This window comes from Chelonia mydas, chromosome 12 (assembly GCF_015237465.2).
Source record: "Chelonia mydas isolate rCheMyd1 chromosome 12, rCheMyd1.pri.v2, whole genome shotgun sequence".
In the NCBI taxonomy this organism is placed as follows: domain Eukaryota; kingdom Metazoa; phylum Chordata; order Testudines; family Cheloniidae; genus Chelonia; species Chelonia mydas.
In genome coordinates this window covers 8036899-8057712 of record NC_051252.2, presented here as the reverse complement: position 1 = coordinate 8057712, position 20814 = coordinate 8036899, and the positions used below count along the sequence as shown (strand labels likewise).

The 20814-nt window shown below is 42.7% G+C and overlaps 1 protein-coding gene across 3 annotated transcripts in view; it reads right to left on the bottom strand.

Annotated features, from left to right (window-relative positions):
• Positions 1-18909, bottom strand: part of AMFR (autocrine motility factor receptor) — a 37459-nt gene extending 18550 nt beyond the window's left edge. The window contains exons 1-8 of one of the 3 annotated variants that reach the window (XM_043526434.1): positions 18891-18909; positions 18604-18859; positions 14219-14311; positions 10438-10602; positions 6739-6891; positions 3266-3306; positions 2650-2782; positions 1715-1848 (exon numbers count right to left, since the gene is read on the bottom strand). In XM_043526434.1, the coding sequence (XP_043382369.1) occupies positions 1715-1848; positions 2650-2782; positions 3266-3306; positions 6739-6891; positions 10438-10602; positions 14219-14311; positions 18604-18852 (968 nt within the window). In that variant the 5' untranslated portion in view covers positions 18853-18859; positions 18891-18909. Of the gene's footprint in view, positions 1-1714; positions 1849-2649; positions 2783-3265; positions 3307-6738; positions 6892-10437; positions 10603-14218; positions 14312-18603 lie in introns of all 3 variants that reach the window. The other 2 variants (XM_043526435.1, XM_037877741.2) reach the window with 2 other exon arrangements.
• Between the last annotated feature and the right edge of the window lie 1905 nt (positions 18910-20814).

Genomic DNA, 20814 nt, shown 5'->3' with positions numbered 1-20814 from the left:
AGAGTCTTGGTTTAAGAATATGTTATACTTTTTAAAACCAAATTCAGCTGTTTACATCAATGTGGAAGTTCTTCTCTTATCTGGTGTAATCGTTTGTGGTTTCAGGCGATTTTATACTCCCCCATGTACACTTTAAAAAAAAGTTTAAGATAAAACTATGCAGACAACTAGTTTTTAGTAGCCAAGTGCAGAGGCTATGGTGATGAGTGCCATAGGAAAGCTTTGCAATAAAATTAGTGAAGAACTTGCTATTTTGAAGACGTTACGTGACAATCCACAGACAGGCATGGTGCTAATTTAAGTTGGTAGTTTCATAAAGATTCTTGTGATATACTAGTGCTCTCAAAGTCATATTGACACAGTACACTGTATAGACTAAGGGTCTAGTCCGTCACCACAAACTAGAACACCCCAGAAGCAATCAGAGTCATTTAGGTCCATAGTGAGGACAATCTGACGATAAGGAAGGAGTATCAAACACTTTTAGACTCAAGACAACCTCAATTCAAAAATTCTTTCAAAAAAATTAAGCCTACAAAAATCACTGATAAAAACAAACTAAGAATTTTATTGAAACCCACAAAAGAAAATAAGGAAGACCATCATGAAAAGCTCATGTAATCTTTGGTGACTTAACATCCTACAGGCACTTCTCCTATCAGTGATGGTGTAAGTTAAGGATGGTGCATCAGACTTCTCTCTGACATGCTTTAGCCCTGGAACAAAGGCACTGTTTTTACCAAATATGTTGATTTAAACCAGATTTGTGCAAACCGGATTCGTGCAAATCCCTAAAACAGAAGTTCTTAAACCAGTTCACACCTTGTTTAAATCAATTTAGATTTAATTGGTAAATTATCAACATTATGGGGTAGTGTTAGTTACTCCACAGTTGAGATAGAGCAGAGCTGTTTAAGATTTTGATTTAGCTTAAATCAGTAACTTACTGACACAAACTAAACAGTTTAACCTTGCGTAAATTGGGTTTAAGAGTGTCAATGTTAGGAGTTTAACTAAATCACTTTTTAAACATTTTAATTAAACCAGTACATTTCTAGCATAGGCAAGACCAAAATTTGACAACCGAGAGTTAAAACTTCGAAGCTCTTGTTCCATTCCTGATTCCAATGTTTAAAAAAAACACCAGTTTCACTGTAACTTAGTTATCGCTCCCACTGCAATAACAAAGTCAATCTCAGATTTCTGTTAGGTCTAAAGCTTGGCCCACACTCGAAAATTAGGTTGGTTTAACTACATTGATCAGGGGTGTGAACCCCCACCCCCAAGCATCGTAGTTAAGCCGATCTATGTCCTTGTGTAGACAACGCTAGGTCAACAGAAGAATTCTTCCATCGACCTAGCTACTGCTTCCTGAGGAGGTAGATTATCCATGTCGACAGGAGAATTCCTCCTGTTAGCATAGGTAGTGTCTATACTGAAGCTCTGCAGCGGTGGTGCTGTGCCCCTGTAGCGTTTTAGGCATAGACAAGCACTAAGAGGGGTCTACTTCCAATGGAGGGGATGTAGAAACAAAGAATCAGTATGATGACATAGTATAAGTGAGGAGACAATAGCTGGATCAGCAAATTTGTGGTTCACAAGCCCTTTACATTAACACATGATAAACAGTGCCCCCTCACACCCATTTGTTTATCAGGAGGCTCTCTCTTCAGGATCCAACTCAGCACTTTAAACTCACTCATCATTTGCTCACCTAGCTTCCATGTTTCCAACCACACGTAGGTAGTTCTTGTGACGACGGATTCTACGCTGAACCTCATGGAACAAATAACGCAGCTGCATAAAAATCACCAGGCTGGCCATCGACAACCAGATATTTCCAAACAGCTATAAAACAAAACAAAATGGTGCTCAGAAGTGAATACCAAGAAGCTAAAGAGAAGAACTGAAAAATAGCAGAAAATGCAGTATACATCGTACGAGTCACTATGGCTAGCAAAGCACAGAGTTCCAGTCTGAAGGGCTCAGAAAATTCCAGTCTGGCTGTTCCAGAAAAACCCATACCATTAACAGCTGTTCCACCCTCAGACATGAGAATTTTGCCTGTAATTTATGTTTTCAGAGAAACATTTACCCAATCTTTACAACCTTAGTTAGATTATTTCTGCCAATGGGAATTGGATCAGGCTCTTAAGAGAAGGAAGAAAGATCTAAATACAGAGATAAACCAATATTAACCCAGGTTATTTTGTGTTCCGTGTTCAAATACAATCACAAGAACCACCCCCAGTTTATAGTGTTAACACTATTTAAACAGTAAAGCATTTATAACAAAAAAAAGTTACATTCACTCCTGATCAATTTGATGTCTCCTGTTGGGGATGGAAATAATTTATTTCTCTTGATAATTCAAGACTGACATTACTCAAGTACATATCAATTTGAAGTGAAACATCTGCAAAACAGATAATTCTACAGAGAGCTAAAACAGCAAAACAAAATGGCTTCCACAGAGTCCAATGATACAGGTAGAAACAATGCCTACAGAGCAGTATTACATTTCCATCTCTTTATTTAGAACACCTTCTGTGTAACTTTCAGTCCATTACAAATTAAAAATGTGTGTGGCCAGGTCACTTTATATTAAGACTGTTCTGTTTGCTTAACACTGACTTCAATGTCACATACCAGCATGTGAATATGATGCATCAGGTCCAGTGAAAGCAAGGTTAGCTCCATGACAAAATCTGTATAATACACATACGTTCCCTTGCCCTCCCAGGTTCCTTCATGGTTGAGATCCCAGAGATGAATTACATAACTGTAAGAGAAGAGACTTCAACATTATTTATAAATAAGTTTAAAAACTGAACTTGATTCTAACAACATTGTTTACAATTTTTTTCCCCTCCTGCTGCTGTTTCTCCTCTTTCCATCACGCTTAGGTCTTTTTTATTCACCTGACTAATTAATCTCAATGATTTCAACAGCACTATTCACGAAAAGCCAGGCAATCAGAATTTAGCCCTTGGTCTTGGGCTACCTCAGCCTACTTTAAGCCCTGTGTGGTTATATTTGAGTCCATGCTTCAGATACACCATTATTAATAACTTCCTTAGTTGTACACTCACTACTGTATTACCGACCTTTACTGAAAAAATATGATCAACAATAAATAATCTCTGTCCCTCCCAAAAAGTCCCATTTGCAAACCAACAAAATAACTAAGCACCACCTTCAAAGTGAAGCACCTATCTGCACCAACATCTTGGCATGGGTATCACCTAAACCAGATGCTACTTACCGTAAAATCACATGAGCAGTTCTCACGGTCACAAGTAGAGACTGGAAGGAAAAAAAGGTCAATCATTAATAGAATTCCTCCCCGTTTTACAGATAGGTCTACTGAGGCAGGGAGTGGAAGTGACTAGACAAGGGTCACAGTCAGGGCCGGCTCTACAGTTTTTGCCGCCCTAAGCAGTGAAAAAAACTGCCACCGCGGACGGCGAAAGGGAGAAACTGCCGCCGATTTGCCGCCACAGCCAGCGGAACAGAGAAGCTGCTGCTGAATCGCTGCCGCGGCCGGCGGGACAGAGGAGCTGCCGCCACCGAGGCGGAAACACTGCCGCCCCTTTCTAAGTGCTGCCCCAAGCACCTGCTTGGAACGCCTGTGCCTGGAGCCGGCGCAGGTCACAGTGAACCAATGGTAGAGCCAGGAATAGAACCAAGGTCTCCTGACTCCCAACTCTTTGCCCTGTCTTATGGGCCATGCTGCCTCCTTTAGCCTTAATGTTCTAAAGCCCTGTCCATGCCGGGATCAGGACTTTGCTAGCTCCCTGCAGTCATACATTGCACAGTTCTCATCCCACTGTGGGCAGGAACTGAGTATGAAGCTCAAGGAAACACACTGATGCTTATTAGTAGCTAAAAGTTTCAAGCGGGACTAAGAAAGATCCTCTAAGTCATTTTCATTCCTTTTGTTGAGGCGGACATAATCACTGCAGGAATAATTTCTGTCTAGTCCATACTAACCTGAGCTGTGAGAAGAATTTAGTTATACCACAAAGCAATACTAAATCATGCGCCTATTCCAAAGACAAGCCACCAGAAAAACTGTCTGAAATAGCTCAACTAGCTTGCCCATACCAAGAGGCTTTTGCGTGGCCTTCCATGCATTCTCAGAACCCCAACCCCATTATCTCCCTCATTAACCTAGCACACTTTTGCAGCCTCATATCACATAACCTCCAGCTTCAGAGCTGAGGAGAGGCCAGCATCATCACTCCTAATTAACTGAAGGGTGAGTACTGAATAACCCAAGGATGTACTGGTGTTTACAGTGGATTTAACTGTGAATCCGTTTTGTAAAACTGTTCCACAGGCTAAAATTAAGCATAAAAAGGAGCAAAGATTTGTTAAGACTCTGAAAATAAATGCCACGGTCCACTTAAAGCAATAAACATTGTAGTTTCAGTCCCTGTTTAGTGATTTTTTTAAAGCACAGTCAGAACATTCTTCGGTTCGTATTTAAGCCTTTAGTAATATCCATATCATCTGCTGGCTGCTTTCTCGAAGGCTTTGGAATACATTTCTAGGATTATTTATTTTTAAATAATACAGCCATTTGTCTGACTGAAATCTTTATATTTTATGATCAGCAAATCATCCAAGCAACACATATAGGTCAAACTAAAAGCAAGCAACGTCAACAAATCAGGAGCCAACTTTCATAAAAAGTTAAGTCAGCCACACAATCTGCTCTGGTCACATAAATGACAATTAAACCTTCCTACGTTGCTGATGCAATCACATACCAAACTACAGAAACAGAAAAGGTACTGTTCTTTGTTCTCAAAAGATCTTCTAGTTACAGGGAAAATTTCTGAGCAAGCCAATGAGCAAAAGTAAATATAATGCACAAATTAAATCCTTGTGGTGAAACAGAATGATGATAAGATCTGCTAGATGGATAAGCTGCTGAGCACAGATTTATGTCAAAGCCAGGACATGGCCTGATAAGGAAAACATCTATCAAGGGAAAACCCAAAGAGTTTAGGCCCTATATTTTAGCTTCTGTAAGAACTGTAATCCGGGCTGTGTGCTATGGAGTCTAAATATCTTGTTTTAATTCACCATTTTGTTGTAAAGATATTTGTACTATTTAGTACTCAGGCAGCAAGGACAGCAAAATAAAACCAATTGGCCAATCCAGAGTTGGGTGAAGTGATCCGTGTATTGTATGTAGAATCCATAAGCACACATTGATCTTTCAGGATGAGAGAGGCTACACTGGAAACAAAATATTGCATAATTGGTTAATGCAAATCTATGATTGAAATTTTAAATGCAGAAAAGGACATTTACATTCTCCTGGCAGCTGTAACAGCCCAAAACAAAATATACTCCCTGTACTTCTACCTCTGGGAAAAGGATGAAAGAACAAACATGTTAGTTATGTGCTTCATGCACTACTGGAACGCACTCAGATTCTACAATGAGGAGTGTGGTACAAGAACTTGCACAGAATTACATCTTATATCTCCTATTACATAACACTTAAATACCGATTATCAGACAGGGTGTTCACTTAAATGTTTTACTATTCACATGCAATATGACCAAACTACGGTTGCTGTCGGAACCACACCTGAATGTCCTGCCTTTCATACTTTTAAAATTTCAACCCTGTGTTGCATTTATGTAATTTTCTTTTTTGCATTAAATTTCCTTTAACTGGAAAAAAAAAAAAGTCATGGGGAAAAATGGACTAACTTAACAGGATATGCTCGGTTGTGTATCTGGAGCATTGCACTTTAGTATTTTAAATGTTTATTCAGAAGCAACCGATTGCCCTTTATACTTGCCAGGCCCCTTCAGAATACAACCTACTTCCCTTACCACACTCACGTGCCTCCCAAAACTCATCCCTGTCATCCTGCTGATGAGAAGAAGAGGGGATAGGAAACACATAGAGAAGAAAGGAGCCTCGCTAAAACCTGAGAATCACATTCACATCGCTCTACTGAAAACACAGGGGAATAAAGCTAAATCAATGTTTGCAAAGTCAGGAAAGAGACTAATAGGGTACTTTTTAAAATCCAATGTAATTACATATGCTCAAATGCAATATAGTTGGCAGTGTCCGTTTTAAAGAGCATCAGATGGACTGTCAGCAGGAAAACATTTCAAAAGCCTTTCACTGCAGTTTTTACTACTTTTTCCTTTAAGTCTGAGGATCACCACCAGATGTCACTGTTAGGAGTCAGACAAAAAAGAACACAAGTATATCTCCTGAGGCTAAACCTTGCAGACACACGAGTAATTTCACTCACACAAGTGCAGGCCCACTGAAAGCAAACACTCTACTCATGCAAGTAAGTGCTGGCAGGACAGTGCCCCTAGTTTGTTAATCAGATGCCTAAGCAACTATATCAGTTCATTTGAGACATCTGATTTTTCAGAACTTGTTTTTAAAAATACATTGGTATGAGACAGATACATCTGTGTTTATCTTGGTGTTAAACTTAGGACTGCAGATCATCTTTGCTTTAAGAGGTGGTAGCTATGATAAATCCTTACAATGCTGCCTACTTTTGGCACAGCTGAAATCAAAGACATCTGTGTATGAGAAAAACTAATGAGCGTGCTTCATGAGAAAAAGAGGAAGAATTAGGTGAAGTGTCTATTTCAAAAACCAAACTGCAGAAGCCCCCACATAAACCAAAGTTAAGAGGAAAAACAAAGTGCAAATCAACTTGCATATAAAGTAAGTCTCACCTCTGCTGCCATGAAAGCTAGAGTGTGCATTCCATGCGTATAGCCAATAACTCCACAGATCACTGCTAGACCACAACAGGAGAGTAACATGGCAATCAGCAGAGTCAGGACTCTGACGTGGCTGCTCATTGGGGTGGTTGGAGAGAAGGAAAGCTAAAACACATTAATACAAAACAGTGTTAACAAATTGCTCCTCTCCCTGTTGCCTTCACCCAGCACATATTCAATTGAACCTAATTATTTCCTGAATATAACCAACATTGCAACGTCAACCAGCTAACCAAGCAGCTATGAGGGCAGGGAGAAAGAAAACAAACAAAAAGCACATACGGCCTTGTGACTCTAGGTTTCATTTATACTCTCAGATTTTCAAGCCAGAAGGGACCATTGTCTAGAGTGACCTCCTGCATAACTCAGGCCGCAGAACCTCACCCAGCAATTTCTGCATCAAGCCCATAACTTCTGTTTGAGCTGGAGGGTACGGTGACCAGGTATCCAGTTTTCGACCGGAACAGCCAATCGGAAAGGGACCCTGCCAGCTCCGGACTGCACCGCTGACCAGGCTGTTAAAAGTCCTGTCAGCGGTGCTGCAGCTCTAAGGCAGGCTAGTCCCTACCTGTCCTAGCTGGCACCGTGCTGCGCCCTGGAAGCAGCCAGCAGCAAGTCCAGCTCCTAGACGGCGGAGACATGGGGCTTCGTGCGCTGCCCCCCGCCCTGAGCACTGGCTCTGCACTCCCATTGGCCGGTTTCCAGCCAATGGGAGGGGGGGGGGGGGAGAGGGGGGAATGCCTGCGGGCAAGAGCAGCACTTGGAGCCTCCTGGCCCCCCTGCCTAGGACCTGGAGCTGCTGGTTGCTTCCAAGACGCACGCAGCCCAGAGCCAGGACAGGCAGGGAGTCTGCCTTAGCCCTGCTGCACCGCTGACCGGGAGCTGCCCAAGGTAAGCCCACGCCCCAACCCTCTGCCCCTGCCCCAACCCCGGGCCTGAGCCCCCTCCCCCCCCCACCAAACCCTGAGCAACCTCCTGCACCCGACACCCCTCATCGCTGGCCCCACCCTAAAGCCCGCACCCCCAGCCCAGAGCGCTCGGTCTCCCCTGCACCCCAGCCCCATGCCCCAGCCGAGCCCCCTGCCACACCCTCTCCCACCCCAGAGCCCTCACCCCCTCCTGCACCCCAAACCATTGCCTCAACCCACAACCTGCTCTCGCACTCCGAATCCCTCATCCCCATCCCCCAGCCTGAAGCCCCCTCCTGCACCTCAAACCCCTCATCCCCAGCCCCACCCCAGACCCCCAGCTAGAGCCCTCACCCCCTCCCGTACCCCAACTCCCTGCCCGAGCCTGAAGTCCTCTCCTGCACCCTAAGCCCCTCATTTCTGGCCCCACCACAGATTCTGCACCCCCAGTTAGAGCCCTCACCCCCTCCTGAACCCCAACCCCCTGCCCCATCCCAGTGAAAGTGAGTGAGGGTGGGGGAGAGCGAGCCCCAAAGGGAGGGAGAATGTAGTGCACCGGGGGCAGGGCCTCAGGGAAGGGTGGGGCTAGGGTGTTCGGTTTTGTGTGACTAGGAAGCTGGCAACCCTACTGGAGGGTATGTTTTAGAAAGACATCTAGTCTTGATTTAAAGACGTCAGGGGATGGAGAGTACACTACTTCCATAGGTAAGCTGCTCCAATGATTAATTACCCTGACTGTTAAAAAATTGTGCCTTATTTCTAGTTTGAATTTGTCTAACTTTAACTTCCAACACTGGATCTTGTTATGCCTTTTTCTCCTAGATTAAAGAGCCATCAGAAATCTCTCCCCATCCAGGTACTGATAGACCATATTCACCTTTTGATCAGAAAACTGAAAAATATTTCCTTTATATTATTTAAGATTACATATAATTTTAACTGAAAATTCTTATATGCTTCGCTTATAGATTATACCAAAAATAAAGTCATCTTAATTTAAGGATGAAAGAATCAGGTAAAGTATCTAGGCCCATCTCCTTATCATGAGTGGGAGTCAAAGTCTCAGTCTGGGGTGTTTGGTTAATTATTAAGTTGGCTCACATATTTCACCCATTCAGTTGCTAAATTCATTCTTCTTTCCCCATTTGAGTTGGACTCCGCTTCATAGTCACACATTTATCAAGAAAAGTGTTGTAATCCAGACTTTAATGTTTTCCTTCAACAAGGAAGGAAGTCCCAGCACCACAGCTCCTTTCTTAAAAGCTCTCGCTCAAACGCAATAAGCATTTCTGCCTTTACAGTCTGCTCTCTCTCAGCCTTCTAGAAGATACCTTCAGTATACCAAGAACTGCTAGATAACCTTCCTGCTGATTTCTGGTTTACAGTTATTCCACCCCACTCAATCTCATTTCACTCAAGGCCACTATCAAACTGCTGGAAAGGCAACCCTTCCTGGGTGGTGAAACGGGAAAAAAACTGGGGAGTACAAGAGGCCTTAAAATATAGAGTTTGGGGTAAACCAGAGAATTCAGTCTGGCTCAGGCTTTTATTTAATGACACTGAAGTAAAGAAAGCAGCACATACATTATACTTAAATGTCTACAATTACTCAAAGTGCAAAGCTGATTTTTCTAATCCCAATAATAGTCCATAGAAAAGAGAATTAAAGTGCTTGTCAGGTAACACATATTGTGGCACACACACTACCATGTGAAAGCTTTTCATTTTGTAATCCACATTATATCTCTATTCATATGTCCAGTATAATAGACAGACCTGGCCCAGTTAGATGGATCAAATTACAACAGTCTGCATAAGGGTCAATTTGTTTATTTAACTAAAACTGAACTGACTCTTCATTCATTTTAAGACCCCTAACAAACGTGCGCTCCGTTAACTTACTCAGAGTCATTGCCCCCTATCCTTGTTTAGGGCCATCTTAGCTCTCCATAATTTCATTGCTATTGGTGCAAAAGCCATGTCCTCTGCAGCTCCAGCCACCTGGTACAGCCTCTCTGCAACCCTCCATCTCATTTCATTTCCCAGATGAAGACTGTCTTTCCTCCTCACCTGAGCCTATTCATTACTCTCCCCCTCTGTGACTCACTATTTAACTCTTGAATACAGATATAGTTTGGGATACAGTTTATAATGTACAGTACATATAAAGATGCATTGTGTGCCATCAGTTCTTCATAGAGGCACAATGATCATAACTATTTCAAAGCATTAAAACTGCACAGAAACAATAAATACGCAATGAAATCCAATTCCTTTTGCTCTATTCTTTGTAATTTTACTTTGAGAGATCAAAAAAATTTCAAACTATCCTCAGAAGTACCCAACTGGGCATCAAACTGAGGCTGATTTTCTAGAATTCTTAGCTAAGGCAATTTGAGAAGGACACTTTTTAAAAAAGGATACAGCAGTAATTCTAGACAAGGGAAGAACACATGGAGCTTTACATCTGAGGATCTTTCAGCATTTTATGAAAAAGGATAAATATAATTTAACATGGGATGATCATTTAAGATGGAAGAACTGTAACAAGGAGGTTAAGGACCTGATATTCAGAGGTGCTGAGGATTCGCAGCTCAGTTTGAAGTCAATGGGAGACATGAATGCTCAACATCTCTGAAAAATCAAGCCCTAAGTGACACAACCAAGGCCACACAGTGAGTTAGTGCTGGCACTGGGAGCAGAACTCACATCTCCCAACACACAGTCATTAGGAAAAACTTACATATTCAAACCGATCCTTGCAGAGCTGAACCATGAGGTGGAGAAACACAAGCCCAGAGAACCAGAGGCACCACATGACCACCTCTTCCACCGTCTGAACATTCAGCACACCAAAAATAAAGATAAACTTGTAGAAGATGAAATTCCAGAATTTGTCCTTGAGATGCTAAAAAGGAAGACATTTGTTTTCCATAGGTAATCAAAGTAGTTAAAAAGCTCAAATACAAAATTATCCACCCCCTGACTAGTTTATTAATACACAAACCCCATAATACTTTGCACTTATGCAGCTGCTTCATCTGACAATCACGACATGCTTCACAATTATTTAATCCTCATGACGCACCCATGAGACAGGGAAGTATCCGCATTTCACAAGTGGGAAACTTGCTACACAGCAAGTCTGTGGTAGAATGGGGAGATAGAAACCCCAATTCATAGTCACTTGCATTGCCTGCTATTATCATTTACCACGTGCTTTAGGACAGCATGTACAAGTCCCATTGTGCTAGATATTGGAGACAGTAAAAGGACAGTCCCTGCTCCAGGGAGCTTGTGGTCTCAGTTGAGCTAAGAAGCAAAAGATGAGTGCAACAGATAATAGGCAGGAGTGAAGGAAGGAAGATGAAGGAAACAGAAGTATGAAAATGTGATAGGCCAGCTAGTCACACAGCTAGATGGGGATATTTTGTATTATTTTTTAAATAACAGGATATGAATAACACAAAAATGAGAAATATTAGAAATTCCTGCCATCAAGGTGGATGGATTTAAATCACCAATTTTAATCATGATTTGCACTTGTACTTTTTAGTTATTTTTCCAAAGAAGGCTGATTCCCATTGGTTGGTAACCAGTGAAACATGTTTATTTGTAAACAAATACAGCCTTTACACTAAAATTGGTGCTTCTTTTTGCTAACCAGGAAGATACACTATAAAAACATTAATTTAAGCAATTAGATTTTTTAAATTATCTGGAGAAATGTGAGTTAAGCAAAGTAAAAATTAACTATTTTAGAAAATTGTGATTTTTCTTTTAACTTGGGATTTGTGTCAAGCTCTATTTTGATGGAAATTCAAATATAATCAAAAATGCACAAAAACAGCATTTTCTTAATTAAATAAAACGACCTTAACTGTGCCAGATACATAAGAAACAAGTTTATCAACACATGTTTTGCATTTAAAACTGATTTATTAAACAGGTTCTCTCTCTATGTAAACTATTTATCTTTAATTAGCAAATTGAACATGCCCTTCAAGATTTTAGAACCAGTAGATCTCATCCTCTCACACCTAATTTTTGTTCATAGATTGGAAAAAGAAAACAAGTTTTCCTGCATTTCCAATTCCCAATTGATTTCTTAACTTTGAATGAACCTGTCACTGAACTGAACTTGAATACATTGAAGTGAAGAAAATATTCTCTCTGCACCTGCAAAGGAGGCTACTGCTGTCAGTCAAAAGCTGATTTAGCATGTCAACAAACTTTGTTTCCAGGCCTTTAGCCAGTCACTTCCATCAGCTCAATGGTTTGACTTTCTTTAACAATTGGTGACAAACGTGTTCTAATTTTATTTTTAATTATTTTAAGTGATTTAAATAGATTATAGTAAATGTAGGCCTTAACATCGGTTATCTTTTTTTTAATTTTAAATCATCCATTTTTATCCATGCTGTCTGCCATCTACCTAGCCTCCACTAGACACCACTTTCTCTTAAGGTGTATTGACTAAATGATGTTCCTTTTGTACCATTGCAACAAGACAGTGCAGCATTGTGGATAATTTTTTTTTCACTATGTATTTGTACAGTGCTTAATACAATGGGGCCCTGATCTCAAATGGATCCTCAGTATCAGAGCATTGTGGCTGAGAGGCTACCAATATTGTCATTTTTATTTCTGGATTGCTGGCATATACATATTTAACCTTTCTTCTGTCATTGTAGGAAATTAAGAGAAAGTGACAAAAATCTAACCCTCTAAAAATACTCAATGTATAAGATGCTTGGTCTCCAACATAATGGCTACATGCAAGAGGGGAGTAGGTGAGAAACAGTGGGACAAAAAAAGCATTCCCACACACGCAATCAGAAAGAAAGACAGTACACTGGTTAGTTATTGCAGGATAAAAGACACTGTACAATTTGCACTATACAATGGGAAGGTTTTATAGAAAAAAAAAAGTCCTATCAACCCTCTTTATAAAAACACAATGAAGTCATCAGCAAGACAGCTAGAACAGGCTAATAATTCCTTCAGGATGATCACATTTTTGACCTACCAATATATATAGCCTGTCTTTCAAAGGAAGTTATCAAAGTATATTTCAATTTTTAAAGGGACAGTGAACACACTAGAAACTAGCATTGACACTGCTTTGAATTCCATGTCCATATGGTCACCATGGACAACTGAAAAAAATCTAGCACAAAGCTTTTAAAGCATAGGCAATGCATTCAGCATTTAGGTTTGTGAATTACCAATATGATACATTGCAAGACACCTATGAACAAGTAAATAATAGTGCCCCATTTGCACTGCATGCCTGTTACATTAAACTTCTATGGCTTAATTTTTTTAAATGACTGCATGTATATATACAGAGAGAGAGAGAGAAACATATTTTGAAGGGACACAGTCAACTTGATTTTTGAAAATAAAATTTCAAAATAATTCTATTTTTTAAATAGTATGGCCTGAAATCTTTTGGGGGGAGGGACAGCTCAGTGGTTTGAGCATTGGCCTGCTAAACCTAGGGTTGTGAGCTCAATCCTTGAGGGGGCCATTTAGGGATCTGGGACAAAAATGGGAGATTGGTCCTGCTTTGAGCAGGGGGTTGGACTAGATGACCTCCTGAGGTCCCTTCCAATCCTGATATTCTATCCTTAAAAAAACGTTTTTCCTGCTTCCTTGCTGGTGTTTAGAAAAGGGGCAAGCCTCGGGCCAGTAACAAATGGCTTGGGCTCAGCTCTCTTGCCCTCTCTGTGCATGTGTCTGCCTACTGCCATTGATGGGAAACATCCTCTTCTTGCGGAAGTTGACTCTTCTTGCATGAGAGTTATGTCATCATGCCAGAACATGAGGAAAGAATTGTTGCTGACCAGTAATAAAACAGTGAAACTGACGATGTAAAAAAGTACTGTCAACTGCACAAAGTAAACTAAAATCAAAAATAGAGAATTGTTTTCCTCTAATTTCCTTTAAAATTAAGAGCACTTGTAAGCACAGGAACAAAATTTATGATGAAAGTGTAATTTCCTAGTTGACAGGTGTCCTTTTAAAATAAAATAGCAGTTCACCAAAACTAAAGCTCCTCTTCAGAAACAAGCCAGAAGATTCATGGAAGCTTATATATGCACTGAGTAGTTTACCCATAAGAGAACTGAAAAGGGCTTTTGGTGTATTTTAAACTTCCATAAATGTTATTGGATGTGCACTTTCAAAATATCAAAAGGGGATATCTCCAAATCATGGGCAAATCACCTTCTAAGCTTGGGGTTAAAAAGGAAAGCAATTTTGATAGAAAAATGGGCAAAATCAATCTTACTTTCTAAAAAATCATTGTAAATCATAAGAGCTACATTTGTATCTTTAAAAAACTGTTAAACATTTTTAAAAAAATGTTACTCTGTGCAACTCTCAACATTCCCAGGTAGGATATTAAAACCATTCGTCTACAAAAAATAACCCATGTGAAGATAAACAAGAGACAGATCAAGAAAACAAGTATCTGATAGCAAGGCAATTCGTCTAGAAGCATCATATGTTTTACTTACCTGCCTCTCACTAACACGAAGAGGACCAAACACGGCACACTGGATTAGTTTAGCAATCAACATCAGAAAACAGCAGGCAGTATTTACGAGTACCTAAAAATAAAGTAAACATATTTTAGTCCTATTCATAAAAGAGAGCACTCTACCTCACCCCCTTGTTGTTGTGCAGTAGTTGTTTCAGGTTGCCAGTAAAATATGCCCCTTCCTAAAGCCTAACTTCTAGGCAACGTACAGTAGAATACATTTCATTATCATTTCATTTGTGGAAACACTGATCTGTCAGCCTGAGATACTGAGACATTAATATCAACAGCATCATTATACAGATAACCAATCTTCCACACCTAAACTTGCAAGGAAATTGATTTCTTTACCCAAGTTATCATTAATATCTTACATTATTAAAAATGAAATAATGTCAGAATTTGATTTTCTTTTCACTATTTATTCAGTTTATTTATTTTATCCATCTCAGCTTAGACAATAAAAACTGACTAGTCAGATTCAGTTTTGTTCCCAGTAAATTTTACTTTCTGGTTTCCATTGGCTTTAAGCTTTAGCAACAGCTTATTTATGATGCCCCACATCATCAGGTCAGTGGCACTCAGAAATGATTAATGAGTCATTCAAAACTTTTTTTTAATCTAAGAGCCTAGTTTAGATTAGCAATCATCATTTAACTGGACCAGTTTAACAAATGAAAAACTTTTAAAACTGCATCAGATTTAGTAGTTAGTACAAATTATTGTGAACATTTTCTAGATCATAAACTTTAGAAATTTAAAAAATACAGTACTTAAAAAGGGACACTGTCAATTTAAAAATCATAAATGTTGCAAACAAATTTATCTTACTATAAACACCTTAATAGAGTGTTCATTATCATTTTTAAAATCCATTTACTTTTCAGTTTATGCTCTGACTTTTTGCTTTTCTCTCAGCCCAGACAATAAAAATCAATAAAGTCAGTTTTCCTTTTGCTTATAGTCAGTGTCATTTCCAAGTTCTTAATTTTGGAATATTTGCCACCCAAACACTACAGGAGGATACTTATTTGTTTAAAATACATTGGTTTCATTGAACTTTTTTTTCCTAATTGTGAAATATTTCCGTTAGTCTCAGGGTTGATAAAAATATGCTGCCAAATTTAAGTTGACAGGGTCCTTTACAAGGAATTATTTTTAAAATGATCAAGTTGTTTCTCTCCTAAATTACAAATGTATATTTTAGTTTCCAAAAATACACTGTACAGAAGCCATGAAAGCTTGGTAATGCCTGATGCCAACATGCAAGTCTAACTACACACTTGTCACAGGTAATGCTTTGCATTACACAGACATCAAGCCAAATTAGACTCTAGGTTGGTCTGTGCTGAAATTTTCGAAATCTATTTCACCTTGATATTTAAATTGCTGAACGCAAGTCAGAATACTCCAGTCTGAACATGTTCACTATTCATAGTGACATCACTCATACCAGGTCTGAAAATCTAATAAATAAAACCTATCGGCTTTCTGGAACTGTGCCAGTTAAATCTCTCTGGGATTATAGCTCTTGACAGCCATTTCAATGAAAACTGTAATGAGCAGAAAATACTGAATCGCTTAAACTGGTTTCTCATTTTTTGCCAACCAATTCTTTTGAACTATACAGGACACAAGAAATGAGAAAAGAAATGATGAGAGGATACATCCCGATAACATAGCACTTTAAAGGGACACAGGGTACAATTTTCCAAAGCACCTAACCAACTTGGGAGCCTAAATCCCATTTTCTAAAGGGACTCAAGAGCCTTTAAATGTCTTTGGCACTTTTGAAAATTTACCCATAGTTAATTTAAAAATCATATATTGTAAATCAATTTACCTACAGACTGGTAACGCCACCTTGGATTATTAAACACAAAGGAATTTAAAAATCTAATATACCCATTCACTATTTATGTTCTTTGTTGATTTTTTTTTAACTATCAATAGGCATAGACAATGAAAATCAATGACGTGAGGATAGTCTTTTTATTCTGTTTGTATAGCACCTCACACAGTGGGGTCCTGGTCAATGACTAAGGCTCTGAAGTTCTGTGGTAATACAAATAATAATAATAAATTGTAGTCATTTATAATCACTTTCATTTTCAGGTTCTCATGCTGCATGTTTTGGTTTCAGACACTGCAGGTGATTTTTTCTTTTTAAGATTGTGGAAACATTTCTACTCGCCTTAGGTTTTGCAAAATCTTGTTTTTACAACTTTCAAAATTTGGGTAGAATCCTCTTTTACAAACATTTATTCCTGAGTATCACGTTTAATATTTTCATTTGTCTCACTGGCTAATCCCAAAGCGTCATAGACACAGTAAGCACTATTATTTTGTAGTGTCAGGATACCTAAATTGACAAAATCACTTTAAAAATTTAACTTTAAAAATAATTTTCACGTAAAGAGAGAAAGACATTAAAATATTAAATTGAACACAAAACATATACTTTATCCAAGTACAAACTGTGGTGTACACACATAGGTATGCTGCCATAATTAACATATTACTATCTTAGTGACCACAAAGAGAGTCTACAATCTCACTTTTATTTTTTTACACTGAGTTAATGTAAATTAACACAGTCTGAGTCTTTCAAAACCATTGCAGAGACTGGAGGATCGAGAGAGAGCGAGCGAGAGAGAGAGAGAGCGCGCGCGCAAAGCCAATTCCAAAAAATACATAAAAAATCCTTGAAAAGATCAGTAAAGACTAGTAAACCATGATTTCTTGATCTGGGCCCAAAATTTAAAAATTGGGTCCAAGCCAAAAGGGAAACGTATGTTTTTAACATTAAAACATAAGATTAATTGGTTGTAATTCCTTTTTTAATTTATAAACTGACATCTGCCAAACTGACAGCCATAGAGAGAAATCTCTGCTTAGCAACAGAACAGATACACTATGAACATGAAAAGAAAAGGAGTACTTGTGGCACATTAGAGACTAACAAATCTGGTGTCCAGATTACTTCTCCCAATCTGACTCAATCCTGACTTGGAGGGACCAGTCCTAAGGGCAAAGCGAGTTAAATTCCTGTGGACTGTTCACACTCTTTGTCCTCTCTGCTGAAGCTAATAACAAGGAAGCCTAACCGGGGAACCAATTTTTGTAATGTAGACATTGGGACTAAATTCTAGGTAAGTTTTCTTCCAGCATGCAAGGCCCAATATAGAAGTTTCTCAATGTTGCTAGTATTGGCTCAAGTCCACCAGTTTTAGCAACATGGGAAGTTGACTGCAGACAGACCAGTAGTGTTTAGACCCAAAACGGCACTCCGCCTACTCTACAGCTCCCAAAATTGTGGAGGTTGATGAAGCCAAAATGGTGTTAACAGCAGCGAGAAATGTTGAACAATTTCCCTAATGCATGCAAGGTCTAAACAAGTTTACCAGTGCAAACTTGCACCTACTTAACATATAATTTACATTCCTTTACACACCACCTCTGGCCCAGACAATTTAAATTCTGGTGTAAATCACACTACTGGGCCCAAAACTGATACAGAGGATTTCTGTTTAGTGACTGAGCGTAACCTCTATAACTGGACCTCAGAAACCAGACTCGGACCATCAGACTCACTTCAGACAAACCAATGACCAGCCTCATCACACAGTAGCAGCTGTCAGTCACTACAGACCTAGTCCAGTCAATACAGCCCCACCACACGAACTACAGCAGGGTGTGTTTGAACCATGGCTGTGCTATTTACACAAGAGTCTGCTAGTTGCCGGGGGGGGGGGGGGGGGGGGGGATTATTTCCTCCAAGTCTGGGGGACCCTGTTATCCCCAGAGGGAGCTGGAAGCCAAGCCAGGTATTCCTGGGGCCTGGTCCCTAGGGCATCAAGGCAATCGCACCCCCTGGATCCACAGGTCACCGTCCTGCAAAACGAGCCCCCCAACATCACTCATTCCTTCAGGAATACTTACCCCCCCCACCCCAGCCCAGCTACCCACCCCTCAGCCCTGCCAGGACCCCCCAGCCCCACTGCCCGCCCCACAGGGCCCTCTGTGTCCCCAGCCCCACTACCTGCCCCACAGGGCCCCCACTCCCGGGCCCCAGCCCCATTACCAGCCCCAGGGCCCGCCCCCCACAACCTCACGACCTGCCCCACAGGGCCCTCAAGTGTCCCCAGCCCCACTCCCCGCCCCCGGGCTTCTCTCCCCCAATCCTCACTACTCGGTCCAGAGCCCCAGCCTCACTGCCCGCCCCCTCCCACTCCCAGCCCCCAGCCCCACTCCCCGCCCCAGAGCTCATTTCCCCCCACTCCCCACACCCTCTCCCACCCCTGGCCCCCCCACGCCCCCCCAGGGCCCCCAGCCCCACTGCCGGCCCCGCCCCGCTCTCACCCAGACGCAGAGGCTGTCCGACAGCAGGTAGTAGGCGATGTCCAGGGGCAGGGGCCCGGCTCCGCGCGCGGACTCCCCGGCGGACGGCGGCTCCTGCTCCGAGGGCCCCCGGGGCCCGGGCTGCCCGGCGGGGCCCTGGCTGAGGGCGCGGTAGGCGCTGACGACGCTGCCGAGCAGCCCCAGCGCGCTGAGCCCCGTGTAGGTGCGGAGGCTGGGCCAGGGGAAGCGCTCCAGGAAGAGCAGCGGCATCGCGGCCACGGGCCTCCACCGCTTCCCGGCGCCCGGCCTGTCCCCCGCGCCCCCGCCCCGCCGCCTCCTCCTCTCCCCCGCGGCCTAACGCTCCCTCCCGCCCCGCGGCTCTCCCGCCGCCGCCGCCGCCCGATCAGCCTCCCGCGGACGCCGCTGCGGGCCCCGACTCGCTGGCCCTCCGCGGGCTCCTCCTTCCTCCCTGCGCCGGGCCTGGGCGGGCGCCTCCCCCTGGGGCCGCGTCCCGGGCCTGCCCGCCGCCGCCGATCGCCCAGCACCGCCCCCCGGCTGTCTGGAGGGGCCTACGGGGGTGTGGGGATTACTGGGGCGGAGGCGGGGGGGGACACGCCGAGCCTGTGAAGTAGCTGGGGAGGGAGGCTAATGGGGCGGGGAGGCGAGTGGAAGGGGGGCGGATGCTGTTTGATTTCCTTCAGTAGGCACCGCAAAGAAAACTGCCGTGAAAAGAGCCAAGGAAAGTCGCCTCTGCCCTTTCCCCGGCGGCAGCGATTGATTTGCCAAGTTCCCAGTCGGGGCTGGCTCCTTGCAGGAGCTGCAGACCGAAGTAAACACTCTGTATAACGTGGGGTAATGCAACTCCCTGGGGAGGGGGAAGCGACAGGGCCGAGAAGTGGGGCCATCCCTGTGTTTTCCCGCAGCATGGACCTTGAGGCAGCAATGAGGATGTGAAAGACTTAGAGGTTTTTCAGCCTTTTCCACACCCAGGGTGAACTCAGGGTCAGCTTTTTAAAAGGTATTTAGGTACCTAAAGTTGCAGATGGGCGCCTAGTGGGATTATCAAAAAGGACCTAGGCACCTAACTGGCACCCGGGCATCTTTGAAAAATCCCCCTAGGCACTCATCGGCATCTTTAGGCACCCAAATACCTTTGAAAGTCTGGCCCTGAGTCCTTTGGAGGTTAGCGGGGATGGCAAAGGCATGGAAGCCAGACCTAGTCTCTCCCTAATTAGTGTGCTTCAACAATTCTTTATACAACATTGTAGAAATGTTGCCTATTGCACTGTGTCAGGGTCAGGTGCAGCCTCACTGCCGAGTCTCTGTCCTGGGGTGGGGCGGGGTGAGACTGCAGAGTAATCTCCCACCTCCATGCAACCAGTGACCTGTGCTCCTGACTGCTATGTTGGAGCCTCCACATTTATTTATTGACAAATAAAATTTGCAGAATTTTAAAATATTGTGCACAGAATTTAATTTTTTGGTGCAGAGTCCCCTCAGGAATATGGGGTGCTGTGGAGCTGTGATGGTGGGACTGCGAGGAAGGTGGTGGGCAGTTGGGAGGTCTATGGGCAGGGGGCGCTGGGCGAGCGGTGTGGTGTGCAGGGTGGTGTGCAGTTGTGGTGGGAGGCCAGCGGGAGAGGTCTCTGGGAGGAGTGGGGGCTGGGTATAGAAATCTGTGATGGAGGTCTCTGGACAAGGGGGCACTGGGCAGGGTGGGCCGTGTGGTACGGGCCTGCCCTCACGGGGAAGGGGCATGCTGGCAGCATAGGGCTGGCCAGGCCAGTGTGCGTCTGGCAGCTGCAGGTTTGTAAACAGTGCCCTCCTGCTGGGCTGTGTAGAGCAGGGATGCTCCCGCCGCGCTGTGCCTCATAGCCCCAGCCCGCCCTTCACGCTGGAGCCTGACCAACCTGTCCCCCTGCACCTTGCCCCATGGGGGCCCACAAATATGTTTGGCACCAGGCCCACAAAATGTTAATCCAGCCCTGGCAGGCAACTGCCCTGCTTGCCACCCCCTAACACCAGCCCTGCACTTGCAACCTCCCTAACCCCATCCCAGGTTGAGAAACACTGATATAGTCTATAGAGCAGTATAAACAAGTCATTGTCCTTATGATATTTTAGTTTGTACTGACTTCATTAGTGCTTTTTATGCCGCCTGTTGTAAAACTAGGCAAATATCCAGATGAGTTGATGTGCCCTCTGGAAGACCTCTGCCTACCTACAGTGGTA